A 27,150-nucleotide genomic window follows, 5' to 3' on the forward strand; every position below is an offset into this window, starting at 1 on the left:
TAGAGCTTGTGGCTTTCTTGCTTATTTTTAATTGTTGCCAATTATTACTTAACCCACCCCAGATGATGCTCAATTCTAAATAAAATGTTTTATCTCATTTGAATCTCAACAAGGCAGGACTCTCTAATTTCATGTAATCAAAATAACATCAACTGACTTTAGGAAGGAGGTGTAGGAGGACTCCAGGAAAATAAGCCTATGAGACATCTAGTACTTTTACGTAAATAAATAGATCCCAAGTGATTACAGTATTAGGATGTGAGTGCAAGAAAACATCTAATGAAAGGTATTAGAACAATTTCAGAAAACCAAACATATTGAAAATAAAAATAAATTCTATTCAAATAAGGCACAGACACTGCAGGAAGCTTCCTTCCCGTGGATGAAATAATTCCTTTTGCTGGGAACTGATTTGGCACAGGAATGGCATCTCTACAACAGGTTTGTCTAAAAAATCAGGATACAATGTTAACTGGAACACACACACACAGAGACAGACAGACACACACACACACACACACACACACAAATCCATACTGGATGTATAGGAAATTAATTATAGCTGTAAAGTTCATCTGGTAAGACTGTTCTCAGACTCTATACTTCCATCAACCGGAGAGAAGACGAGCTCTTATTTGTTTTTGGTGAGGAGAGCTCTAGTCTCCATTTCCCCAAAAGCCACAGCCCTGCCACCCCAAACTGCTTTGGAAACCATCAGAGGGGCGCCTGGGTGGCTCAGTGGGTTAAGCCGCTGCCTTTGGCTCAGGTCATGATCTCAGGGTCCTGGGATCGAGACCCGCATTGGGCTCTCTGCTCAGCAGGGAGCCTGCTTCCTCCTCTCTCTCTGCCTGCCACTCTGCCTGCTTGTCATCTCTCTCTGTCAAATAAATAAATGAAATCTTAAAAAAAAAAAAAAAAAGAAAGAAAAAAGAAAAGAAACCATCAGAAACAATAACATTGTGCCTGTTTTTCCCGTCTACATCAGTCCTGGGAGACCCAAGATTCACAGGTCATCCCTGCACAAATGTGGCTTCATATGTTCCCTAATCTGAACTCATCTCTACAGCTTCCCCAACTCCTGAAACCTTGCCACTGTGCCTTCTGGAAGGCTCACAATCAGTGAATCAGTGGAATCCCTACATTCTCAAGCCCTTCTCCAAAAGTTCTCTTCACCTTCTTAATCCCACCAAAACCTCTCCCCCCATGACCCTGCTTCCCCAGCATTTTCGGATCACTATTGCTCTCTGCTCCCTTGGTCTCTTTTCTCAGCACTTTTAAGATTTTCTCCGGTTTTAAGCAATATGGTTATGATGTGCTTCAGTGTAGTTTTCTTCTTGTTTCTTCTGCTAGAATTCTTGTATTTCTTAAAGTTGTGGGTTTATAGATACAGATTTTTTTTTGCCATTATTTCTCCAATTTGAGGAACCCACCCTCATCTTACTCTATGCCCTTCCCTTTTCTCTTCTCTTCTAGATTCCTAATTACATGTATATTAGGTCACTTAAAACGGTCCCACAGCTCACTGATGCTGGTGGAGTTTTTGTTTATCTTTGTAGTCTTTTTTACCCACTCGCCTCCATTCTGGATAGTATTTATTGCTGTCTTCAAGTTCACTAATCTCTTCTTCTGCAATGTCTGATCTGCTATTAAATCCTGTCCAGTACACTTTTTTTTCTTTTGTCATATTGCATTTCCATCTATAGAAACGTAATGTTGGTCTTTTAATGTTTGTCTTTTTATGTTTCCTGTGTCTCTCCTTAACATGTTCATGCTTTCATCTATCTTCTTGAACATACATAGAATATCTAAAGTAGTTGTTTTCATGTTCCTGTCTACTAACTTATCATTTGTGTCATTTTGGGATCTGTTTCTATTCATTGTTTTTTATCCTCTTTATAAGTTGTATTTACCTGCTTCTTTGCATGCTTGGTAAATTTTTATTTCAATGTCAGGAATTCTGAATTTTACCTCTTTGGATGATGGGTTCTTTTTTTTTTTTTTTGCACTTTTTCAAATGTTTGTGAATGATATTGTGAGATATAGCTGAGTTACTTTTGATCTTTCTGAGGCATAGTTTCACACTTTACTAGGTGAAACCAGAGCATTCTTTAGTTTAGGGTTCTTTTGTCTTTACTACTGAGGCAATGCCCCTATGAGTATTCAACCCAACCTCTTATGCATTTTGAGGTTTCTCCCTTCCTGGTCTTGGGATTGTGAACTATTCCAAGCCTTGTGTGAACTTTGGGAATTGTTCCACCTGTTCTTTTTTGCTCACAAGTATCTGCCGACCAGTTATCGGCTGAACACTCAAGAGAAACTCTGTATAGACCCAGAGCTTTCTGTAAAGCTTTTTTCCCTCTCTGATATTCCACCCTAAGTATTCTAGTTAAGTTGGTCTCTTGCAATTCTTAAAATGTCTCCTCAACTTACCTGCAATACTCAGTCTAGGCTTCCCATCTCTACATTGATACCTGGAAATTCTCTCCAGGTAGTTGGCTGAAACATTCATAGGGATCACCAACCTATCCTGCCTGTTGTCCAATGTCTGAAAACTTTGTTTCATATACTTTCATATACTTTAATTTTTTGTTTTTAGTTGAAAATTACACTGAAACCCAGTTCCCAATATTCCATCATGGCCAGAACAGCCATTGATCTAATTATATTTAATTTTCATACTCGAAAGTCCTTGCTGCAGCTGTCTAGAAACTACCACACACCTGTCTCCAGGGTATTCACCCTCACCATTTGCAAATGCCGTGGCTCGTTATTCCACCCTATGACACTACTTTTTCATAAACCTGGTGATTTTGATATCCACTAGATGATCAGTTCAACATCCCTACCTTCCAGTCCTGACTTCTTGTTCTATAATCATGTCCTCTACTCTATACCTCAGTAGTCTGTTCTCTTGTTTATAGTCTGACCTTGTCTTTACTATGATGGCATCCATGACAATCTCAATTTCAAGAATGCCATTCTTCAATCATGACCTCCTCTCTTTCGCTCTTGCCTTGTTTTATAGTCCTACATAGTATTTATCACCATCTGACATACTAAATATTTAATTTTGTTTGTTGCCTAGATCTCCTCATTAGTATATAGGTTCTGTGAAATCTATCTTCCCAGTACTTAGTACACATTTAGGTACTATTTCCCTGAAACTTTCTTCACTTGGCTTCTAGGGCTCACTTGCTCTTGGCTCTCCTATTATCTCACTGGTTTTTTTTTTTCCTTTTTTTTTTAATCTCTGCTGAAAATTTTTTTTTTCAGTGTTTTTTTTTTTTTTTAATCTCTGCTGAAAAATGAAAATGGGTAAGAGGGCACAAAACCCATCTTAGGAAAATAACCAGTCTTTTATGCTAAGCTGGCTGGGACCCATGACAGCAGGAAGACCAGACAACGATCTACCCTCTGGGGAGCAAGATCTTTTAGAATGTTGGAACTTACTTTCTATGTATGCAGACAGGACATCTGCAGCAGGACAGTCAATATATGAAAGTATATTAGCTTTCTCCTACTAAAAAGGAAAACCACTTCTTAAAAGAGAATTTTAAAATTTCTTTTCCTTTGCTTCAACCAATGGTGAATATAAAATTGAATTCTCTATCTGGTTAAGGAGCTATTGAAGGACTCCTAAAGTAACTTATTTAATAAAGTGAACAGGTAGTCTCTAATTTAGCCAAACAATTATACAATTATAATAAAAAAGGTAAAAATTAACATTCTTCTACCATAAAAACAAGGTTGGTTAAATTTAGAAAATAATATTGGAAAATGCTCCTGGCAAAAATGTAAATAAAAAGAAAGAACAAAATAACATTTTCCCCTAAATTTAGCCAACTTTGTAAGGAATGACAGAGGAACTGTCACAGACTGGAGATTAAGTAGAAATCATGGTAGAAATCATAACTAAATGCAGTTTGGAACCCTAGACTGAATCCTGGAATGGGGGAGGGGGGAAGATGTTAGTGGAAAAACTGGTGAAATCCAAATATCATCTATAATTCAGCTTAAAAGCAAACAAAAAACCTCCAATCTGGGGGCTTCTGGGTGGCTCAGACAGTTAACCAGTTGCCTTCGGCTCAGGTCATGATCCCTGGTTTCTGGGATGGAGCCAGCACAGAGTCTGCTTCACCCTCTCCCTCTGCCTCTACCCCTGCCTTTCCCTCTGTTCATGCTCTCTCTCTTGCTCTGTCTCAACTAAATAAATAAATAAATAAATAAATAAAGTTTAAAAAATTGAAGAAAAAAAAAGAAAGAAAAGAAAACTTCCATTCAGTACAAGAAAACTTTCCTCAGCATCTAGCACACATCTTCTGCAAAAGTACTTACTCTATCTGGAAGTTCTATGCCAGTCGAGACATACCTCCACCGCCGACACCTTTTTGTTCTTAGAAGGTTCTTCCTTTATTGCTTTGAGTTACATCCTTTTGTAGCTTCACTCAATTTAGTTCTTCCTTCTAGAACTACACACAGTAAGTCTAATTCCTCTTTTACTCGACCTTCGCATATTTCATATTCTGCCTCAAGTCTCTTTGTGAAGGTTGACACACCATTTCCCTTAATCTTATACATTATGATTTTTACATCATTATTCCTGTCACACAACTTTTAATGTGTTCTGGCTCATCAATGGTTTTAAAATTGATGCTCAGACTAAACACTAGAGTATATCAAACTCTTTCTGGTTGATGCTGTACTTCTATGCCTCAGACCGTCCTCCTTTTTCAGCAGCTACATCACAGTGATCATGAATCATTTACCCATACCTGTGTGATACACTTCAATGCCTTATCATTTAGTTGTGTGACCTCTTTTTTTTCTCCTAACAGAATCGCACTGGCAAGTGGTAAAGTGAGAAACGTCTGCCCACATTATTCCTCAGAGAGTCTTCATTCACCTGGCATGCTTTATCTGAGAGTCATAAATCTCAACGGACACAACGTCCTAGTCACAAACACACACTCTAAAGCTGCCATGCACCATTTTAGAGAAATTAAATCACTCAGATGTAGTTTCCCCGAAAGCCCTGGGCTGGAGTCATCTATTATGCAAAGCCAACTCAATACTTCCTCATATCTGGGCATCATCAGTCTATTTTCTGACCTTTCACCCTCAACACCTCCAAATCCCTCTAAAGTCAAAGCATCAGTCATTTTGGTCAGGTGTAGAAATCATAAATAGCACGTGCACGGGAATGCTCTCACGTCCACATCGTGCAAAAACATGAGCATTTAGAGATCACTTAATCTCTGCTGTTGCATAATGGGTAACAGTGATGTAAACATAAGTACAGTATCTGCAAAGAAGCCTCCCCATGTCTGTCGCTTTGGGGACGGAGGGTTCCTGGTCTGGAATGGGATACCAGCAACACTCGGTCACCTCACATAACCCTTAAGACGAAGCCGAGGGCGGCGGCTGGCGGGCTCTGGCTCGCCCGGGGAGTGACCGCACCGGCCGGCACTGCCCGGAGCCTCTCACCTCTCTTGTCCAGGAGCCACATGAACGCGAAGCACGGCAGGAAGCCGATGGGTCCCCACAGCACGAGTAGCGCGATGTCCCAGCTGGAGAAGCCATAGGCCTGGCGCGCCGAGTTCTGGATGGGGCCCCAGGTGTTCCAGACCAGGCCCTGCGCAAAACCCAGCAACGAAAAGAGCAGCAGCACCAGCCAGCGGCGCCCGTACACCCGCCCGGGACCCGGGGCCGCCGCGGGCAGCGCCGCCGCCGCCGCCTCCCGGCTTCTCCAGACAGCTCCCGGCGCAGGCCCGAGTCCGGGCCCCAGCAGGGGCTGCCGCTCCTCCTCGCTGCTCCAGCCCGCGCCCATGGCGACGCGCGGCCCGCGGGGCCTCTGCCCAGCGCGGTCTCGGTGACCGCCGACTAGCCCCGCGCGGATACGGTCGCAGGAGGCGGAGGCAGAAGCTGCTGAGGTCTGGCTCGGCCTCAGGGCCGCGGCCGGTGCGCCTGCGCCGCGCGAGCCGGCCGGGGGGCTGGAAGGCGGGGCAGGTGCCGCGAGCTGGGAGGAGGCTGGGGTACCGCACTGGGGCACCCACCTCGCGGGTAATGGGGAGGAAACTGAGGCAGGAGACCCCCCCGTCTCTGAGGGAGGACGAAGAGGAACCAAAAAGGAGGGAGGAGCGCGACTAAGCCCTGGAAAAGGAAACTCCCAAAAGGGCTGTGCTAAGAGGAGGTTGGGATTGCTGGAGGAAGTGCCTAAGTTTACATCACGTGTCCATCCAATAAACAACTCGGATACCTCTGGTCACTTGAGCTGTTCCTTGCTTCTATATTGCATTTATTATTTTTGTTGGGTTGATAACTTTAGAAACTAAAGGGGGTGATAGGATAAGATTGAGTTGTTGGATTTGCCCCTTGAAAATAATTTATTTTTCACAGACAGTACTGCCTAGTTTTATTAGCTATCTTTTGTCTTAAATACCCAATGAGATTATAAACTAGTCAATGACATTCGTATGTATATAAAAAAAGATATAGCTATCTTTCTACCCCCTGCCTGTCATTAATAGGCATATGTTAATATATTAATACGTTAAGGCTAAAAGATTTCTGCCCCTAACGACTTAGATCCATCTCCGGTCATTACAATTTTGACCAGACGAAAAGTGAGAAGGTGGGGGCTGTTGGCCTCTTGATCAGGCAGCCGGTTGTTTATTTCATTATATAAATCCAGACGCCTGACAGCTGTCGGTTACTGTCCTTGAAACCATAGGTCAAAAGATTTGGCTGTGTGGGTCGCGAAATGAGTCACAGAGAACGCAGTTAAAGGACGTTTGCTTGAAGTTCGTATTCCCCAGAAGCCACAAAAAGCAGATGGAGTCAGGTTGCTGTCAGAAGGGCAAGAAGGGTGGAAGAGAAGCCCGAGCTCTCCTTGTAAGCGCGGCTGCAGAGTTAGCAGAGGCAGAGCCCCATTCCACAGCCCCGCAGAATGCAAACCATCCCCTAAAACTCCAATATTGTTGGGTGTAGGAAAGTGGCAAGACAGAGAAGAACGACCTGCCTGCAAAAAGACGGGGAGCAGAAACTAATCCTAGAAAAGACCACGATGAAAGAAGGTTAAAGTCTGGGGGAGATACAAAGCACTACAGCCGACACCACGTGCTGACAGTTCAACAACCGGGGAATCAAAACAAACCTGCGTGGCCCCGCCCGGCGTCCGTCACGTGACCGCCGGGCGCGTGGCGCTTCCGGGGGAGAGCCGGCGTTGCTACCGCGGCTGCTTCCTGCCCTGCGACTCCAAAGTCGGGGTTTTGGCGGTCCTCTGAACCCACTCCCACTCCACTCCCCTTTGGGGTTGGGGCGGAGCTAGGCATGGCAGCCACCCGGGGGGCGACCACTGAAACGGCCCCTGCGGCTGGAGCTGGAGAGGTGGAAGGTAGGCGCCAGGCTGAAGTCAGACCACGAGTACAACCTTGTGCTAGTTCATTCCTGGCAACTTTCCTGAGGCCATTTGGTCTAGCTCTTATTTCACGTCTTTCCTGCACTGCATAAAACTGTGAGGAAAATTGTTATTATTTAGTGAACGTGGCTTTTCTCAAATTGGGGCAGCCAGGCTTCCAGTCATCGTTCAGGCCCTGTAACCTCCCATCCTACCGGGGCTGATTAACGCAAGAGGGTGGTTTGAATGGGTTGAAATTAAATTTGTGAAGGTGGAGCCCACTCTTGAGGTAAATGGAAGTATCTGGAGCTTTTATGAACGGAGATTATGAGCGTTTGTTAGATTCTGGTGGAATCCTGCCTTACGTGACCAGTGAGGTTGGGTGGCCCAGGTACGAGAGACCTCAGCATTTATTGAGTGATTGCTCCATGCCTGGCACAGTTTTCTGGGTACTGCTGCCAGAGATCTAGAGACTTTTGAGTGTTTACAGTAATGCCTTTTTCCAGTTGCGCAAAGGGGCCTAGAAAGGAAAAGAATGGTTAATACCTGGTAGCATGAATAATACCATCAGTACAGGTTGAGTGAGGGCTGTCACCAGGAGATCCGATCCCCCTGGGGAAAACATAAATGCTTCAAAGAAGGAGTAGTTGGCGGTGAGCCTTTAAGACTGAATGAGTCCCTAAGGAACTTAGGTGATAGTGCTGGGAGGTTATGAGAAGACAAGGAGCAGAAAAACAGGATGGCTGTGGTTGGAGATCAAATAGTCATGTTTGTCTAGAGCAGGAAGTGACCAATCCCAATTGAAGAAACAATTATAACTTGGTCCTGTCTTACCACAGTCTCTCATCTTTATAAACTCCCTTATGAACCCCAAGGATACAATTCTTGAACTTCATCTAACTTCATCTATACCTCCCATCCGTGGAGTCTTACATTTTCTGTCCATCTGTACCCTCTTGTCCAGTTTATAATGCATGTTCTATTTTATGGTCTCTCCCTTGAAGATGCACCATTTCCTTGTCCCTCCCTGCCTTTTATTCTTCTGGCAGAACTCATACTCTTGATGGACCCAACCTTTTGTTCCCTTTGCACCTGCACTTATATGGCTGAATTTTGCTGGAAAAAGTCCTGGGCAAGTTGATGACAGTATAAAATGAAAATGATCAACCTCTTGAATATTCAGTCAGCATGGGCTTGAGATCCTCTGAATCTGTTTCCTTGGTAAGCTTACTTCCTTCAGTGACAGTTCCCTAAACTCTGTATATCCTCTCTTCATCTCTTTCTCACTTTCAGTGGATGACTTGCAAGTCCGCTCAATTCTGCATCTAATTTGTCTACTTTTTCCCTCCTTAACTATCAGGCCCTTGTCCAAATCATCCACATTTCTCAGCTAAACCACTGCTATATCTTTAGGCCATGCAATCCTGCTTTTATCTTGTGGCCCTCCAATCCCTTCTCTATTAGCAAAAATTGACACTCCCTTACTTAAAATGCTTCAGTGAATTCCATTGCACTTAGTATAAAATCCAAACTCTTAACCATAGCCTGTAGAAATCCTTGGGCTCTGCTGATGTCCCCAGGAGCATCTGTTGTCACTCACTTCCCTCTCCTCTTATCTATTTTTAGCATACTTGGTTTCTTAATCTTCAGCTTTCACAGTATGTCCCCACCTCAGTTCTTACCAGACCAACAACTAGAACTCATTTTAGTTTTCCCCTGACTCCTTACCAGGGATATTCCTGCTTCCTTCATTTCACTTATTGCAAAATCTGAAATTACTTGTTTATTTTTGTTTCCTCCACTTGAACTTAAGTACTGTGAGGGCAGGACTTATATCTGTTTTGTTCACCACATGTGCCCAAGCAGCAAGTAGAATGCCCAGGCACAACGTGGACACTTAATACAAATTTTTGAGTGAATGAATAAGGGAATTCTGCCAATTCAAAGGCAGGAGGAGAAAGAGCATGGCATCGTCCAGGGACCCAAAAAAGCTGGTGTTAGAAGTGGTGAGGGAAGTGGGATTGTGAAGGGGACTTTATACCAAGCTAAGGAGTCTGGGCTTTATGACAGTAGGAGGCCTTTAAAGAGCTTTAGGTACGGGAGTAATATGATCAGATTTATTTTAGGAGGATCACTGCCTGAAGGGTAGAGGATAGATGGGAGGGAGAAAGACTAAAGAACAGGTACCCTTTAAGCTTCGCTTTTTGTCCTCTGTAAAATGTATGATGATTGTGAGAGTTAAAGGTAATTGTGGAACATCTAGCATAGTGTCTGGAACGAATTACATGTTCATTAGTGGAAACCATTTTTATTATGAATACAAAGGCGTGGCATTGGTGACCGATGGATATTGAAACTGAGAGAAAAAAAAATTAGAAAGAACTTTGGAATTTTCCAGCCTGAGAAACTACATGTAAATTAGGAACCTAAAAAAAAGGAGGTGGTTCAGAGTAATATATGAATGCGTAAAGTTTAGGTAGGGAAATACGATGCAAAAGATATCAAGCATGCAGTTGGGTAAGAGGAGGGTTTTTTAGATTTAGTATTCACTTTCCATAAATTCAGCCTTTTAATGAATACAATTCATTGGTTTTTAGTATGTTCACAGAATTGTGTAGCCATTACCACTATAAATCCAGAGCATTTTCATCACACTGAGAAACCTGGTATCTATGAGTAGTCACTCCCAATTAGACCCTCTCCCCAGCCTCTGGCAGTCACTAATCTACTCTCTGTCTCTGTGGATATTTGCCTACTCTGGATGTTCCACATAAATGGAATCATATGATATGGGGCTTTTTATGTCTGGCTTCTTTCAAGCTGCATAATATTTCCTTCCTCCTTTTCTTCCTTCCTTCCTTCCTTCCAACAGAAGGAGACACAGTGAGGGAACACAAGCAGTGGGAGTGGGAGAGGGAGAAGCAGGCTCCCCCCTGAGCAGGAAGCCCGCTGTGGGTCTCAGTCCCAGGACCCTGGGATCATGACCTGAGCCGAAGGCAGATGCTTGATGACTGAGCCGCCCAGGCTCTCCTGCATAACACTTTTCAAGGTTCATCTGTGTTTTAGCATGTATCAGTACTTCAATCCTTCTTATGACCTAGTGCTATCCCATGGTATAGTAATACCACATTTGTTTATCCATTTATCAGTTGATGGCATTTGAGTTGTTTGTACTTTTTGGCTATAATGCTGCTGTGAATATTCATATGCACATTTCTGTGTTAGCATGTTTTCAGTTTTCTTGGGCATGTATCTAAAATTGGAATTTCTAGGTCGTAAGATAATTCTCTAACTTTTTGAAGAAACTGGTGAATTTTTTTTTTTTTTAAAGAGAACACAAGCATGGGTGAGGTAGGTAGAGAGGGAGAGAGAAAGAATCTTAAGCAGGCTCCTTGCCCAACACAGAGCCCCATGCAGGGCTCAAGCTCATGACCCAATCCAAAATCAAGAGTTGGGCACTTAACCTGACTGAAGCCACCCAGGGGCCCCAGGGGAAACTGGTGATTCTTAATCTTGAAGTCCTAAGGAGGGAAAAAAATCTGATGAAAATGTGGATTTGCTCCCCTGAAAAATTCAGCATGCATATACATTTTTGCAGGTGACTTTGTATTTTTCTATTAGATTCTCAGTATCCTATCTGTGGAACTTTCAATCACATTTTAAGCTGTCATCCTCCCCAGAATCACCAGTTTGGGGTGACTGTTTATTACCATTACAAAGTAAGTTAAATAGAGAAAATCCTACCAGAAGAGAAGGCTTTGCTTTAAATTACATAAGACTTATGTGAACAAAGGGTAGAAAAAAAAAGTGCGTACATTAAATACATGATGTGAAAGGGTCAGTATATTCAGGATAATGATGAATATTGTGGGAGTCATAGGAAAGTTAATTTTTTTTAAGAGTTTCATTTATTTATTTATTTGACAGACAGATCACAAGTAGGCAGAGAGAGAGAGAGGAGGAAGTGGGGTCCCTGCTGAGCAGAGAGCCTGATGCAGGGCTCGATCCCAGAACCCCGAGACCATGACCCGAGCCGAAGGCAGAGGCTTTAACCCACTGAGCCACCCAGGGGCCCCAGGAAAGTTAATTTTTGAGCAAACTTATTACCATTCCATTATCAAAAAATATTGGAATGTATATTAGAAACAGAAGACTATTTTATACAGTGAGCAGATAGCTCTTGCCTTAAAATAGCTTGTAAATACAGTTTACAATATAGTTTGGGGGGGAAGATATAGACAAAGAGTTATAGTATAAGACATAACCACAAGCAGGAAGAAATTAATTGGAAAGTAAATATTACACACCTTCACCTTTAGGGCTGAGAGAAGAAAGAACTAATGAAAATTGAATTGGTCTGTACTTCCTGGAGTAATTTGAAATTGTGGTATAGTTTGAACATGGAAATGAATGGAAGAAGCCATTTCTGGCCATCAAGGCTCGGAGTAGAAGTGAATGGAGAAAAGCCTGCGTCACATAAGGGCCAGAAGGCGCGGAGGAAGGTGAGGACACAGACTGGTTCCACTAGAGTAGAATTGGTAGCAGAGAATGCAGGTGAAAAGAAGGAAGATGGTGTCCTTTGAAAAACTAAACAAGAGCAGGGTCAACCAGAAATGAAGTGAAGAAGAGGGAAATCATGGGTTTTAGATTTCTAAGAAAAATAGAGTAAGGCCACCTCAAAGAGTGAGGAAGTGGAGAGAGGTACTGGGGATTTGAGACTGAAGAAGCTTTAGAATGGTTGCTGCAGGGGCAAGGGTGATTAGGAATCAACCGGTGATAACTAACGTGCTGAAAGTAAGAAAGGGACTGGTAGAGGTGAGCATAAAACTGTGGACCTTTGTTCCATTATGAATTCCTTTGTCTTGAGATGGTTTCTGATTTTGCTCAAGTGCACATTATGCAGAAGTAGCAAAAGCAAATGGTTAGTTTTAATAAAGCTTCAATATTTTGTATATATTGCTAAAAATGAGGTATGAATTCAGAAAACACTTATTTAACATCATTTTATGCCAAACATTGTGCTAAGCTCTAGGGATAGAAAAGTAATTATCTTGCCTTCAAGAATGTGGTATTTTTTGTTTGAAGTAACAGCTTGAAAGTTATTAAAAGCAAAACATGATCATATTGATAATCAAATATATTAGAATCCTTATTTGAAAATAAAGTGGACCTAGGGGTACCTGGGTGGCACTAATGGTTAAGTGCCTGCCTTTGGCTTAGGTCATGATCCCAGGGTCTGGGATTGAGCCCTTTGTAGGGGCTCTCTGCTCAGCAGGGAATCAACCTCTCCTTCTCTCTCTGCTCCTCCCTCTGCTTTCTTACTCCCTCTCTCTCTCAAATAAATAAAATCTTTTTTAAAAAGTACTTATTAAAAAAAAAAGAAAAAAACAGGACCTTAAAAATGCAAAATAAACCATGTTACTGCTATTACAGCTTAGAGTTCATTATATTTTATTATTTAATAAAGATGCTCTGTTTCCTTGGCACTGGGGTGGCTCAGTCAGTTGAGCATCTGGTTATTGATTTCGGCTCAGGTCCTGATTAGTAGTTAGAGCACAGAGAATTTTTAGGGCAATGAAAATACTCTGTATGATATAATGATGGGCCTATGTCATTATATTTTGGTCCAAATCCGTAGAATGTACAACATTAATACTGAACTCTAAGATAAACAGTGGACTTGGGTGAGTATGATGTGTCAATTTAGGTTTATCCTGGTTAAAAAAAAAAGTTTCATTCTGGTGAATGACATTGATAATGGGGGAGCCTTTGCATATGTGGGAAGGGGAAATCTTTACCTTCTCATTTTTGTTATAAACTTAGAACTACTCTAAAACTTAAAAAACCAAACCAGCAAACACGAAACTACTTAATGTTAAGAATCAACTTAAATTCTGAGTGTGAGATGTTAGAGGATCACACATTGTTTGAAGCTTGTCAGTGAAATTAAAAGTTGCAATTCTTTGAATCTGACTCTGCCTTTCAGACTGAGGTTGTATTTCTTTATCTTGGGCTCTAGTTTTAATTGTAACCAGGTTTATGTCTTTATGAAGAGAAGAAGTCACTCTTAGTGACTCTTCTAGTCTTTCTTGAAATGAGTGAACATTATCATCAGCATGAAGAAGGCCAATAAGAAGTAACTTGGTAAGGGAGGACAGTTTTCTTGTAGGAATTTATCTCCTACTTTTAAGAGAAGGGGGGTGGGGTTATGGACATTGGGGAAGGTATGTGCTATGGTGAGTGCTGTGAAGTGTGTAAACCTGGCGATTCACAGACCTGTACCCCTGGGGATAAAAAGATATTATATATTTATAAAAAATAAAAAATTAAAAGAAATTTTAAAAAAAGAGAGAGAAGGAAGCTCCCTCCCTGCCCCAGTAACAACGTACTAACCACCCCTTGCAGCCGATGAGAAACCGCCACAACTTCCAGCTCTTGTTTTTTTCCAATGAACTTTTGTTTAAAACTTCCCAATTCCCTCCTAACGTCAGTGTGCTTGTCCTGAATTGTAATTACCCTGCTACTCCCAAATAAGTGCATTTTGGTGGTAATATAACTGGCTGTTTTAAGGTTGACATTCCTAAGGGGAAAAAAATCTCATCCCAGAGTTGTAGGGACTTGAGTTTCGTAAAGAGCTGACATTTCTATATGACTGGATTTACTCCTCCTCAGTTGGAGACACCATACTCTATATGTCATTTTTTTTTCCCCATTAAAAAAAAAAAATGGCAAAAGGAGACAGGGGAGTTTAAAGAAAAGCAAAAGCCTATATAAATAATTTCCATGTTAGAGTGTATATTTAATTCATGTATAGCTAAATACTTTGTATTTGATAAGGACAAATAACAGAAAAACTATACTGTTGAATTTTTTTTAACTACAGTAAAAACCAAGTAATGTAAAATTTATCATCTTAACCATTTTTAAGAGTGCTCAGTAGTTGGGACACCTGGGTGGCTCAGTGGGTTGGAACTCTGCCTTCGGCTCAGGTCATGGTCTCAGGTCATGGTCTCTGAGATGGAGCCCTGGTGGGGCTCTCTGTGCAGCAGGGAGCCTACTTCCCCCCCCATCTCTCTGCCTGCCACTCGCCTACTTGTGATCTTCTCCCTGTCAAATAAATAAATAAAATCTTAAAAAAAAAAAAAGCACTCAGTAGTGTTCAGTATATTCACATTGTTGTGAAACAGATTTCTAGAACTTTTTCATCTTGCAAATCTGAAACTCTGTACTCAGTAAACAACACTTCTTTTCTCTCTCTCCTCATCCCCTGGTAACTGCCATCCTACTTCGTTTCTATGAATTCAGCTATTTTAGATACGTCGTGCAAGTGGAATAATACAGTATATGTCTTTATGTGACTGCCTTTTTTCACTTAGCATAATGTCTTCAAGATTCATTCATGTTGTAGCATATGACAGGATTTCCTTCCTTCTTAAGGCTGAATGATATTCCATTGTATGATGTCAGTGGACATTTGGCTTGCTTCCATTTTTGGCTATTATAAATGTGTGGCTATGAATATGAGTGTGCAAATATCTTTTTTAAGACTGCTGTTGAATTTTTTTGATGAATGGTTAGATTAAATAGCCATTTTATTTTGAAATACAGAAAATTTTCCTAGTGGAATTCTGAAGAGCTAGATGGAAACGTTTTGGTAGAAATTTTGAAGATACTTTGGAGCCTTAATTTTAAAGAACTTTAGTCTTTAAGACACTATTCTTTCTAGTAGTTTTTTTTGTAAATATTTTATTTGAGAGAGAGAGAGTGAGAGAGAGAGAGCATGAGAGGGGTGAGGGGGAGAGGGAGAAGGAGACTCCCTGCTAAGCAGGAAGCCCAATGCAGGGCTTGATCCCAGGACTGAGGGATCATGACCTGAGCTGGAGGCAGACGACCAACCGACTGAACCCTCCAGACACCGCTATTCTTTCTAGGTTTAACTTGACTTGAAATATAGATTACTTTTCTTTACTTTAAGTTTAGGACCAGTATTTCTTTTGAACTAAGTACTATAAGTACTGTAAGTACTATTTATGAGTTCTGGTATAAATAGATTAAACTGAGGAGGAGAAGATAATTTTCTGGCTTAACTGGGCAAGGGTTAAAAATGTAAGAAGATGGGAAGAAGAGGACGTGAAGTGTCTAGCACATAGCTGTCTCCTGTTCCGAATCTGAACCTGCTTAGGTGTTCACTATCGCTCAAGCGTTGGTATTGGAAAGATTATGTCATAACAGCCTCAACACTTCTGTTTATGGTTTTGTCAGTCACACCACCTCTCACACCTTCAAATTCAAAGGGTTTATGACTAATTATTGTTTTACTTAAGCATTATATTAACTTTCAGAGGAATTTTCTTGGTGGATATTGACTTTTTTTTAAACAATGAGTATAAAATGAAAATTATTATTCGTGTAAGTTTTACCACTCAGTCTTCAGTATGAATATAGTCGTTTTGTTAAGTAGGACTTGCATAGTTCCATCAGTGTTTTCCTGATATGGCCCAGATGTTCATTATTTTTAACTCTAATATCTATCATTCCAGAAGTTTGGTTTTTTTTTTTTCCCCCAGCTCTAACTGGCTTTATTTTTATTTATTTTTATTTTTTAAAAATTTTTAATAAACATATAATGTATTAGCCCCAGGGGTACAGGTCTGTGAATCGCCAGGTTTACACACTTCACAGCACTCACCATAGCACATACCCTCCCCAATGTCCATAACCCCACCACCCACTCCCTCCCCCTCCCCACCTCTGCCACCCTCAGTTTGTTTTGTGACATTAACAGTCTCTTATGGTTTGTCCATTCCAGAAGTTTTTAAATTTCTTTTATGTGTATATAGAGTTGTTAAGATTGATGAAACCACCATAGGCTTACATGTATATATTTAGAAATAATTTAGCTTACCATGTGACCTGCTCTTCTGTCCCCTTCAAAAAACTTTTAAATAAGATTTTAATAAAATTAGTGAAATTTAATTGAAATTTTATACTTATTAATATTTCTATTAAAATTATACCTGACATGCAAGATGAGTTATTTTCAGTTTCAGGATCATTGTTGTATTCTATCAGTATTAGGAATGAATTCTGGAAACTTAGTAAGTTTTTCTTATTATTATCTTGAATTCTAAATCTCAAATACAAATCCAAGCCAGGTATTAATTGACAGAAGGCATATTGCGAACAAATTCAGAGAAATTAGGTTTCAAATTATCTTGTAGCTTGCATCAATTAAAAAAAAAACTTGCAGATAAAAAGGCAGTTTGCTTTTAATCATGTTTCACAATTTCCAAAGAATTAGTTGAAACCAAAGCTGGTAATAAATTGTGTGAATAACATGCTACATTTAGAGAGAGAAAAGACTATTTTGCAACACCTAGATCACTAATCTTTTTTTTTTCAGCAGTTTCTAAGTCATTTCATTAGAAATTGTTGCTTGCTGCAAATTTAGACCTAAATAAATACATTTATCCTTTAAAGGCTGTCAAGGTTGCTTCAGAATTTTTATAGCTCTTTGCAGACATTCCTGGCTTGGAGTGACTGAGTGCTTCCTTAGGCTATTTAATTAATACAATGTAGATTGCATTCTTCTTTAAAGAAAGTTGTAACACTTAAATTTGTTAATTTAATGGCCCAGTTCATTGTTGATTAAGCTATCAGAAACCAAATTACTTTTATCTCACAACCAGCTGATTGTTTTATTTCACTGGTAGGTATGAGATTCTGTAAATATGCTAATTTGTTTTATGGTAGCATCCTGCAGCTCTCTTCTGCATATACTTTATAGTACTTTTTATTCATTTAGCAAATGTTTAAGCATTTACTATATCCCAGTCACTGGGCCAGGTGCTTTCTCAGCAAATTTTAGTTTTTAGGGTCTCTTATTAAATAATTTCTGGGATGTCTGGGATTTTTAAATTAGATCATTAAATACATTTTTAAAAGGCATCATGTTAGAGGAAAAAATATTTCTTTGAAGCTATTCGAAAAGTAGTGTCAAAACACTACCCATGTGTTACTAATGACCATGTATTTATTTATGGAAGGGTGGCAAGATATATTTTCCCCAAGTATGAGAATTCTTTGGGGAACGTTCAAAGCCAGTTCTATTGGCTCTGATTAAAATAAGCAGAATAAATAAATCCCTACCCCAGAAGGACTGGTGCTTCTCTTATTCTCTGCCGTTTAAAATTCTAGAAACAAAGTTTTCAAAGCTTGGATATCTTACAACTATAGAACTGAAAGAGTGCTGCAAGGTCAGACCAGCCATGATTCATTCAGTGTAAGTCACAGATATTTATAGAGATAATATAGTAGTCCTTGAAAACAATAGCCTCAGAATGCCAGGTGTTAAAGCAGTTATGAACTAGTACCAGTCTTGACTCTAAGAATTAATTTTATATGTGAAGGTCTTTAGGAGGTAGAATTTTGCTGATACTGGTTTAGTGGCACAAAGATGGACATTTTTGCATTCTTTCACCTGAGGTTTGCGATTTCCTGGGCCTTTTTTTTTTTTTTTTTTTTTTTAAAGCACAATGTGGGGCTTGAACTCATGACTCCAAGATCAAGGGTTAAATGCTCTACCCTCTGAGCCATCCAGGCATCCCCTGGGCCTTTCTTTGATCTTGCAAGGTGACTAGCCATTATGTCTGTTTTCCAGACAAACGTAGGAGAGAAGGCTAAGGGCAAAAAGGCTGACTGGGCAACTTCCGGATATATATCTGTCCACTCTGTCTGCACAGGAGGCTAGGAATTGTAATTATCAGCCACACGCACTGTGCAGAGTTCTGTAAGTAAGAAGGAGAGAGTGGGTATGGGCTAGGGTTGGTAATTAGCAGTCTGTACTACAGGTATTATCCCACGACCCACTGCCCACAGAGGCACAAAGCAAAACATTCCTCTCTCCCTGACTGCGCACATGGACTTCTTATCCATGAATCGGGTCTCCAGCTTTCCAAAACCAATTTCTCTTTTCAGATTATACTCTCCCCAAATTTGCAGTGTTTGTGTAGGTCCCCCAGTTTGAATTCTCTGGAAGCAGGATGGTACAGTGGAAAGAGCGCTGCATTTAGAATCAGGGAACCTGACCTAGTAGTTGAGTTCATCACTGGTGTGTTGGACTTCGATATCTGAGCTTCCTATTGTTCCTTTGGATAATGGAAACAAAATGCCTTTTCTGCCTGTGTTTTGTAGGTTTCTTAGAGGATCAGATGAGCAGTTTTAATGTATACAAAAGTACAGGGCAAATAGTAAAGCAACATGTGAGGAAATGTATTATTATGGTGATGATGTTGAAAACCAAACTCTTCATCTTCTCACCAGAATGAGCTGCTGCTCCTTACTTTTTTTTTTTAAATGTCAAGTCACAACATCTGGAAACCTCAGTCTCCTTTATGGCTGCATATACCTCCCACCCCACGTCTTTGGTTGTAATGGTCTTTGATATTATTCTCTTAGTATTTCTATATCTCTGTCATCTCTGTCCTCCTTACTGCCCCCACCTTGTTGCTCAGGGCCTTCCTCTGACACTTCTCACTGGGCTAGTACAGTAGCTCTCTGAGTCAATTCTAGTTTCTACATCTCTACACATTTCTGCATAGCCCTCATTTTTGTTGCTAATGGATATAATGTACCATGGGAAAAATTTACATAATATTTAGTAATAGTCAATAAATATTTTTCTACTTTTAGACATTAGGTTGTTTATATTTTCAGTTTTATATTATGGTAGTAGATATTTTACGTGTATGTGTATACATATATAATATATATGAATATGCATATAGCTGGTGATTACTTTGTTAAAAAACAAATTCCTGTAATATGAGTTACTAGGTTAATGGGTGGTTGTTTGAGACTTCTGCTTCATTTTTACAGTTGTTTGCCAAAGGATAGTACTAATTTATGTGCCACAAACAACAGAGGATTATCATGAATGTATTGCAGCTTCTCACTGTCTAGCAAAACTTTAAAGATATATAATAAAAAAACTCAGCTTGTCCATTTTTCATGTACACAGAATCTGGGCACTCCAAATCTAGGAAGATTTGGTGGGTTGTGATCCAGGTAACCTTGTACTTCTATTTATAGGCGAGAATGGGTCAATACCCCTAATGTGAATTTATCAAACAAGTGGAAAGTAAGAATCTCAAGGAAAGAAAGTTTTGTTCCTGGTCCTGTTTCCCTTATAGGCTCTTCAGCACTTAAAGATGAGCTTGGGGCTTTGTTTACTTGGAGATACCCAAGGGTGCCTTCTCTCTCCCTGCCCGCACACAGCCCCCACACAGCCCCCAGCTCTTCTACTGCCTTTCCCCTCTGAGTGTCCCCCCTTGTCTGCTCACTTGGGAGCCCTGACTGTGTAGACAGTGACAGGCTGGCCTCACATGTCTTGCTTACTTTCATCAAGGGTTTATGGAATGATTCTGAGTGTTTGCCCTTGTTTGAGCAAAGGAGCTAAATTGACTTAAATTTTCATTTCTTTAAAAACAAGCCTTATGGGGCACCTGGGTGGCTCAGTGGGGTAAAGCCTCTGCTTTCAGCTCAGGTCATGATCCCAGGGTTCTGGGATCGAGCCCCGCATTGGGTTCTCTGCTCAGGGGGGAGCCTGTTTCCCTACCTCTCTCTCTGCCTGCCCCTCTGCCTACTTGTGATCTCTGTCTTTCAAATAAATTAAAAACAAACAAACAAACAAAAAAACAAGGGTTACATTCAGACAAGTACAAATTACTCAGGTTCCTTGATGGCACCCTCCCCATCCTTCTTCCTTTTATCAAAAAGTTTAGAAGAAAGTTGGATGATGGGAGAATTTGGATTATTTATGAGCTTTTATTTTTTTGAATTAAGTGTAATCATAAAACAGATAATGAATTAGAAGGTTTAGCTGACTATTCTAGAGAATCAAATCTAGAGAATCATGAATATTTGCTGATGATATACATATATATCTGGATTCAGAGTATGAAGCATTTTTTGACTTTCCCAAAAAACTTTCATGTTAAGATGTCTTTAAAGGAGAAACTTACCTGTTCTTTTATTTAGCACGTACTTATCATTACCATGCTATCCAGGATTTATAGTCTATGATTCTGTGAAATTTATTGAAATAATCAGTCAATCACAGTTTTTGTATATATCCCATATCTCTTATACTGTTTGTAATGCAATTGAAGTCAAGGATTAACACTGATACCCACCCTAGTACATCTTTTCCCTTTTAAAATCTTGAAATGAAAATAATCCCCCTTTTACCCCTTTGACTGATGTATGAATTCAGTAGTCTTCTTGGGTAAACACATGATATGGCAGGTGGAATCATTCCTGACTCCGGCAACTCTAGTTCTAGAGTAGTTCCCATCAGTATTTCATATATAACCCTCTATTTAGGAAATATAATTTTCAAAAAATTGTGTCTTTTAATATTTAAATATAGTTGGAACGCTTTTTTTAAAAGAATTTTTTGACGTTGAAATTTGTAAATATTTTCCAACATTTAAAATGTTATATGAGAAAAATCACTTAAGAATTATGGTTGTCGAGGTCAAATATTTATGTAAATAGTAGTAAATGAAGTGTAAAAGGTAGTATCATTGCATAGAAAGATTTATTGTAATAGAAATGATATTGGCTATTCTTCCTTCATGTTATATGAAATAACTTTATAGTTCTCTCTCTCTCTCTTTCCCTAGGTGAACGTGTCAAACCCTTTTACGCCAGAGAAAGCAAAAGAAATTCTAATGTCTTTACAACGACCTGCAGTCTTCTGTAACATGGCTTTCGATTGGCCAGCCCAACACTGGACTGTTAAACACCTTTCTGAAGTCCTTCCTGGCAAGCAGATACGATTCAGGATGGGAATGAAAAGAACAGATACAGGTTAGGACTAAAAGTAATTATCATAATGTGTCTTCAGTAGCATTCCCATGTTCTTAGCAGTAGTTTCTTTAACTCTACAGAACCCTTTGTTTCTAATACTGTTTTGACTATTTGCAGATGGGAAAGTTTTATTGGAAGTTTTAGAAGGACAGTCTGTGTTAAGATTCTTTTTCAGACTAAACCTATAGTTGATAACCTTCTATAGTTGTTGATAACCTTTAAGTTGTATTTGTTTAGGTATCATGGTTCACTGAATGTGGTAGATACTTAATATTTGTGAGTGTGTTATTATCTATGTTCCCCTGGGACTGAGAAAGATGATCACTAAGTTTATGGTCCCTTCTACTTTTGACTCATGTAGAATGTGTCCTTTTGTTTGTGGCTTGAGGCACTATATTTATAGTGTTTACTCTTGGTTGTAATTTTATCTCTCTCCTCTATCAGCTGCCTGACCTCTGTGGTACTGCATAAATATCAAAATGTGTAAAGCTCTTTCTTATCCTCTTAAGCAGTTAGATTTTGCCAGCCTCTTCTTCTTCCCTGGAGACTTGTAACATTTTGATATTTTGCCTTATAGTCAGATAATGTAGTTACTGTTAACTCTAAATATAATTAATTTAAAAGAAAGAAACAGTGCTGTTTTGATCTGAGGGGGTCTCTAACTATTGTCTAGCTTTAGAATGTGTTTAATAACTTCTATTTTGTAATTTGGTGTCTAGAGTTTGGTAGTCTAGAATTTCATAATGTTTGAAGCATTGCTGTGAAGTGGCTCTATGAGTATCTATTAATAACTCAGAAGGAACTAGAAAATTACCCCATTTCCCTACTAGGTTCTCTAAACTTTTTCTCATGTTGACCTTCTTGTACATTTTTCAGGAGTTACGTGGTTTTCGGTGTCTAGAACCCCCTTATACTCACGCAGGTAGAGGAGGCTTAATACCTAGCACTCTTTAGCATCTCATTCTAATCACAGACCAAAATGTTTACTGTACCTTAAAATTAAGTGCTAGATGAGCAAAAGGCACGTAAAAGTTTAGCTTGTGCCTTTTCTTTCTTAGTTTTAGTCAAATAAATCTCCCATCCTCTGAGGTTATTAGACAATTTGGAGTTAAAGAGGAACTGTAATTTTTTTCACACACCTGGTTAGACTCCAAATACAACACGACCCCTAATTGCTAACAGTTACTGAGAGCTTTTGTGTTAGGCACTCTTCTGAGTGCTTTATACATATTAGTTCTCTTAATCTTCTTCAAACCCTCTTTGAATGATACTATTATAAGCCTATTTTGTTGATGAGGCACAGTGATTTGACACATTCAAGCTAATACTTAAGCATTAAAGATAAAGTGAAAGGTCTCTGCAGTTGTGAGCAACAGCTCTGTTTTTACTGATTTTTTAAAAAAATTTAGATACAATTCACATAACATTAAATTTATCATTTTAAAGTATACAGTTCAGTGGTTTTAACATATGCACGATGTTGTTCAACCATCATTACTGTCTAATTCCAGACATTTTTATCATTTCCTAAGGAAGCCGAGTACTCTTTAAGCAGTCAGGTCACTTCCCATTCTACTTTACCCCAGCCCCTGGCAACCACTAGTCTGCTGTTTTTATGGATTTGCCTATTTGGGACATTTCAGTAAATAAATGGTATCATTTATATATCATATCGTTATATATCATTTATTCATTAAATAGATGGTCTCAATAAGTAAATGGAATAATTCAATACATAGCCTTTTGTGTCTAGCTTCTTTCTGGTAGCATGTTTTCAAGATTCATCGAGGTTGTGGCGTGTGTCTATATTTCATTTCTTTTTCTTTTTTTTGCTGAATAGATTCCATTATACATATATACCACATTTTGTTTACCCGTGTATCCGTTGATGGGCATTTGGGTTGTTTCCACTTTTTGGCTATTATGAATAATGCTACTATGAACATTTATGTACAAGTTTTTATGTGGGTATATGTTTTCATTGCTTTTGAGTCTATACCTAGAAAGGGAATTGCTGAGTCATATGGTAACTCTGTGTTTAACATTTTGAGGAACTGCCAAAACACTTTCCAAAGCAGCTGAACCATTTTATGTTCCTATCCCACTGTATGAGGGTTTTAATTTCTCTACATCTTTGTCAATATTTACCCTATTTTTTATTCCAGCTGTCTTGGTGGAGTGTGAAGTGTTATCTCATTATGGTTTTTATATGCATTTCCCTAATGACTAATAATGTTGAGTATCTTTTCATGCATTGATTGACCATTTGGATCTTTTTTTGAAAAAGGTCTATTCAACTCCTTTGCCCATTTTCTAAGATTTTATTTATTTATTTTTGTGAGAAAGAGAGAGAGAGCAGAGAGAGCACAAGCACATAAGTGGAGGGGGAGGAGGAGAGAGAAAAGCAGACTCCCTGCTGAGCAGGGAGACCCATACCAGATATGATCCCAGGATGCTGGGATCATGACCTGAGCCGAAGGTAGAGGCTTAACCAACTGAGCCACCCAGGTGCCCTTCCCGTTTTCTAACTGAGGTGTTTTTTGGTTTGTGGGGGAGGGTAGGTTTGGTCTTGCTGTTGTGGAATGTTTTGGGTTTTTTGTTGTTGTTGTTGCTGTTTATTTTTTTTTATTATGTTATGTTAGTCACCATACAATACATCATTAGTTTTTGATGTAGTGTTCTAAGAGTCATTGTTATGTAGTATAAAAGAGATCTTTACAGGTCTTTCTCTACTAATGATAGCCCTATAAACCCATCATAAGTTGAAAATATCTCAAACTAAAACTGCATTTAATACACCTAACTGGACACATGGGTGGCTTAGTTGGTTAAACGTCTGCCTTGGGCTTAGGTCATGATTACAGCGTCCTGGGATGGAGCCCCACGTTGGGCTCCCTGCTCAGCAGGGAGTTTCCTTCTCCCTCTGCCCCCCTCCCACCCCCACTCAAGCTCTCTCTCTCTAATAAATAAATAAAATCTAAAATAAAAGGATACATCTAGTTTACCAAACATTATAGCTTGGCCAGCCTACCTTACATGTGCTCCGAACACTTACAGCTTACAGTTGAGCAAAATCATCTAACACAAAGCCTTTTTTTTATGATAAAGTATTGGATGACTCACGTAATTTATTGAATATGGTAGTAAAAGTGAAAAACAGAATGATGATATGGGTACAGAATTGTTGTAGGTTTATCTGTTGTTTATCCTTCTAATGGTCTGGCTGGGAGCTAGCTGTTGCTTGTTGCCACAGTCCAGCATCATCAGAGAGTATCAGTATATATCACTAGCCAGGGAAATGGTCAAAATTCAAAATCTGAAGAATGGTTTCTATGGAATATGTATCACTTTCACTCCATCATAAAGTCGAGAAAGTGTTACGTTGAACCACTGTAAGTAGGAGACTGTATATATTCTGGATATTAGATGCTTATTAGACTTAGGACTTTTAAATATTTTCTTCTATTTTGTGGGTGTCTTAATTGTTCTTTTTTTTTTTTTTAAAGATTTTATTTATCCATTTGACAGAGAGAAATCACAAGTAGACAGTCAGGCAGAGAGAGAGAGAGGGAAGCAGGCTCCCTGCTGAGCAGAGAGCCTGATGTGGACTCGATCCCAGGACCCTGAGATCATGACCTGAGCCGAAGGCAGCGGCTTAACCCACTGAGCCACCCAGGCGCCCCTTAATTGTTCTTTTTAAATTTATTTCTTTCAGTATAAATGCAGTACTTCCACAAGCAGTAGAGGGTGGTTGTATAAGAGTACTAACTCCTGAATCAGCTTGCCTGGGTTCATATTTTGGCTTATCATGTGACTTTGGGCAAGTTACTTTACTTCTCTGTATCTTAGAAATGTTTTCAAGATTAAGTATGTTTGTATGCATAAAACATGTAGGACAGTGCCTAGCACATTGTAAATGCTTAACAAATATTATTTAGAAATAGCAATAATTAAGAAATAAAAGTATGACTTCCTCATTGTAGAGAACGTTAAAAAAATGGGAAGATCCAAATAAATTTAAAAATACTTTCTCCTATTACCAAGAGAAGGCCACCAGTTACACAGGCTTTTTTGTATTTTATAAATACACTAGTTACACAGGCTTTTTGTATTTAAAAAATAAAGTTATATTAATTTTCACAGCCTGCTTTTTTATTCCCTTCACATGTCCTGAGCAGTTTCTCTTCATGTTAAATGTGATTTTTAAATGGCTAATACTCTGTTGTATGCTAGTATCATAATGAATTTGAATTTTTTTCCTGTTTTGATTATTTAGATTGCTTAGAAACTTCAAATTTATAAATAAGTCTGTAGTGAGCATCATTGAAAACAAATCTTATTCAGGTTTCTGATTATTTCCCAGGGATAGATTCCTAGAAGAAGAATGACTGGGTCAAAGGGTATGAATGTTATCACGAGTAGCAGCACTACGCGTGAACCTGCTTACCCAGAAACCTCTGAGGCATCTGATTGCCCCTCCAAGTAGTGTCTGGTGACCCTGTGACTTAACCCTAAGTATGTAGCACATCCACCTGCTTCTCTCATGCCACATGGCCATCCTTTAGGCAGGGTTGCCCTGCTCTCTCTCACCAACATAGCTGCAGTAGTCTCATCCCTGGTCCCTCTGCCCCCCTTCCAGCCCATTTTTCGTATTGAAACCAGAGACAGGTTTTTAAAAACACAAGTCTCATCCTGTTTTTCTGCTTAAAACCCTTAGGTGGCTTAACCCTTACGCTAAAGGCCAAAATTTTTGTGTGGTGTAGAAGTCTCTCTTTGCTTCATTTCCAGAAGTTTGCTTCTCCTTTGTTCAAGGCCTTTGCATATAGAGTCCAGCCATTCTTTTCTCCTTTCCCTTTTCCCCTTACTGCAGCTTTCCCTAGTTAACTCCTCTTCCTCCTTCAGAGCTTAGCTCAAATGTCATTTCCTGGAAGTCTCTCCCGATCACACAGCACCTCTGCCTCCCAAATCAGGGGCAGCCACTCAGTTGTTTCCCAGCACCTTGTATTTCCCAGCAGCACTTAGCTTAGAATCACGTGGTTAATCTGTAAGTAATTAACTCTTTCAAGTCTCTCCTCCCCCCAAGAAAGCCACCTTCGTGAGGGTCAAGGTCAGCCCTCACCATGGGCTGAGCACCAGATGGACACTCAGGTATTTGTGGAATAAAAGAATGAAAGGCTTTTGGTGCATATGGCAAAGTGCTTCGCAGAAATGTGGTTTATATGTACTCCCCTGTCAAAACATGTGAGGGTGCCTGTTTTGCCACTTCTTTCCCCAAACTGACATTCATCCTTTGGGGGAAAAAAAAAAAGGACTGGTATCTATATATAGTCCATTCTCATTAACATTTTATTTTTATTTTGTTTACTTAGAAATCCTTTCTATTCTAATATTTTCTCCTAATAGCTTGATTTCCCTTTTACATTTAATCTTTATCCTTTCCATGTTTATTTTGTTGTATAGTATTCACTGACTTTTTTAGGTTAAGTTGGAAATAACAATACCTTTTATTTTAGTTCCATATACTGAATAATTCTTTTTTTTCCCCTACTGAGTTTGAAATCGTCTTTATTATATTACTATATTCTTACGGATTCCAACATCTGTTTTTCGACCATGTATTGAGCTATCAGTTTGGAAGCCAGTAAAACGTTATGTAAATACTATTTTAGCAACTGATACGTATTTTAATATTTGAAAGAACGACTCATCCTCCCTAATTACCCTTCTTTCTCAGTATTTTCTTGAATGTTATTGAATTTTATTCCTCTAAATGAATTTTAGAGTTAAATAATGTACTCATATTAAACAAATCCTGTTGGGATTTTAAGTGAAAATTCAATAAGTGCTGTTTTAAGTTAATTCAGAAAGAATCTCCCTTGTGA

At 39.4% G+C, this 27,150-nt stretch overlaps 2 protein-coding genes across 4 annotated transcripts in view; one reads left to right on the forward strand and one right to left on the reverse strand.

Annotated features, from left to right (window-relative positions):
- Positions 1-6,186, reverse strand: part of SLC49A4 (solute carrier family 49 member 4) — a 68,550-nt gene extending 62,364 nt beyond the window's left edge. Inside the window, exon 1 of one of the 2 annotated variants that reach the window (XM_004745451.3) lies at positions 5,485-6,181. In XM_004745451.3, the coding sequence (XP_004745508.2) occupies positions 5,485-5,827 (343 nt within the window). In that variant the 5' untranslated portion in view covers positions 5,828-6,181. Of the gene's footprint in view, positions 1-5,484 lie in introns of both variants that reach the window. The other variant, XM_013052674.2, reaches the window with a different exon arrangement.
- Positions 6,187-7,182: 996 nt separating this feature from the next.
- The window catches only part of HSPBAP1 (HSPB1 associated protein 1), a 59,355-nt gene continuing 39,387 nt past the window's right edge, over positions 7,183-27,150 (forward strand). The window contains exons 1-3 of one of the 2 annotated variants that reach the window (XM_013052673.2): positions 7,183-7,393; positions 11,716-11,898; positions 21,082-21,268. In XM_013052673.2, the coding sequence (XP_012908127.2) occupies positions 11,737-11,898; positions 21,082-21,268 (349 nt within the window). In that variant the 5' untranslated portion in view covers positions 7,183-7,393; positions 11,716-11,736. The remainder of the gene's footprint in view (positions 7,394-11,715; positions 11,899-21,081; positions 21,269-27,150) is intronic. The other variant, XM_004745455.3, reaches the window with a different exon arrangement.

This window comes from Mustela putorius, unplaced genomic scaffold, assembly GCF_011764305.1.
Source record: "Mustela putorius furo isolate JIRA1106 unplaced genomic scaffold, ASM1176430v1.1 tig00003834_pilon_pilon_pilon, whole genome shotgun sequence".
NCBI classification, from domain to species: domain Eukaryota; kingdom Metazoa; phylum Chordata; class Mammalia; order Carnivora; family Mustelidae; genus Mustela; species Mustela putorius.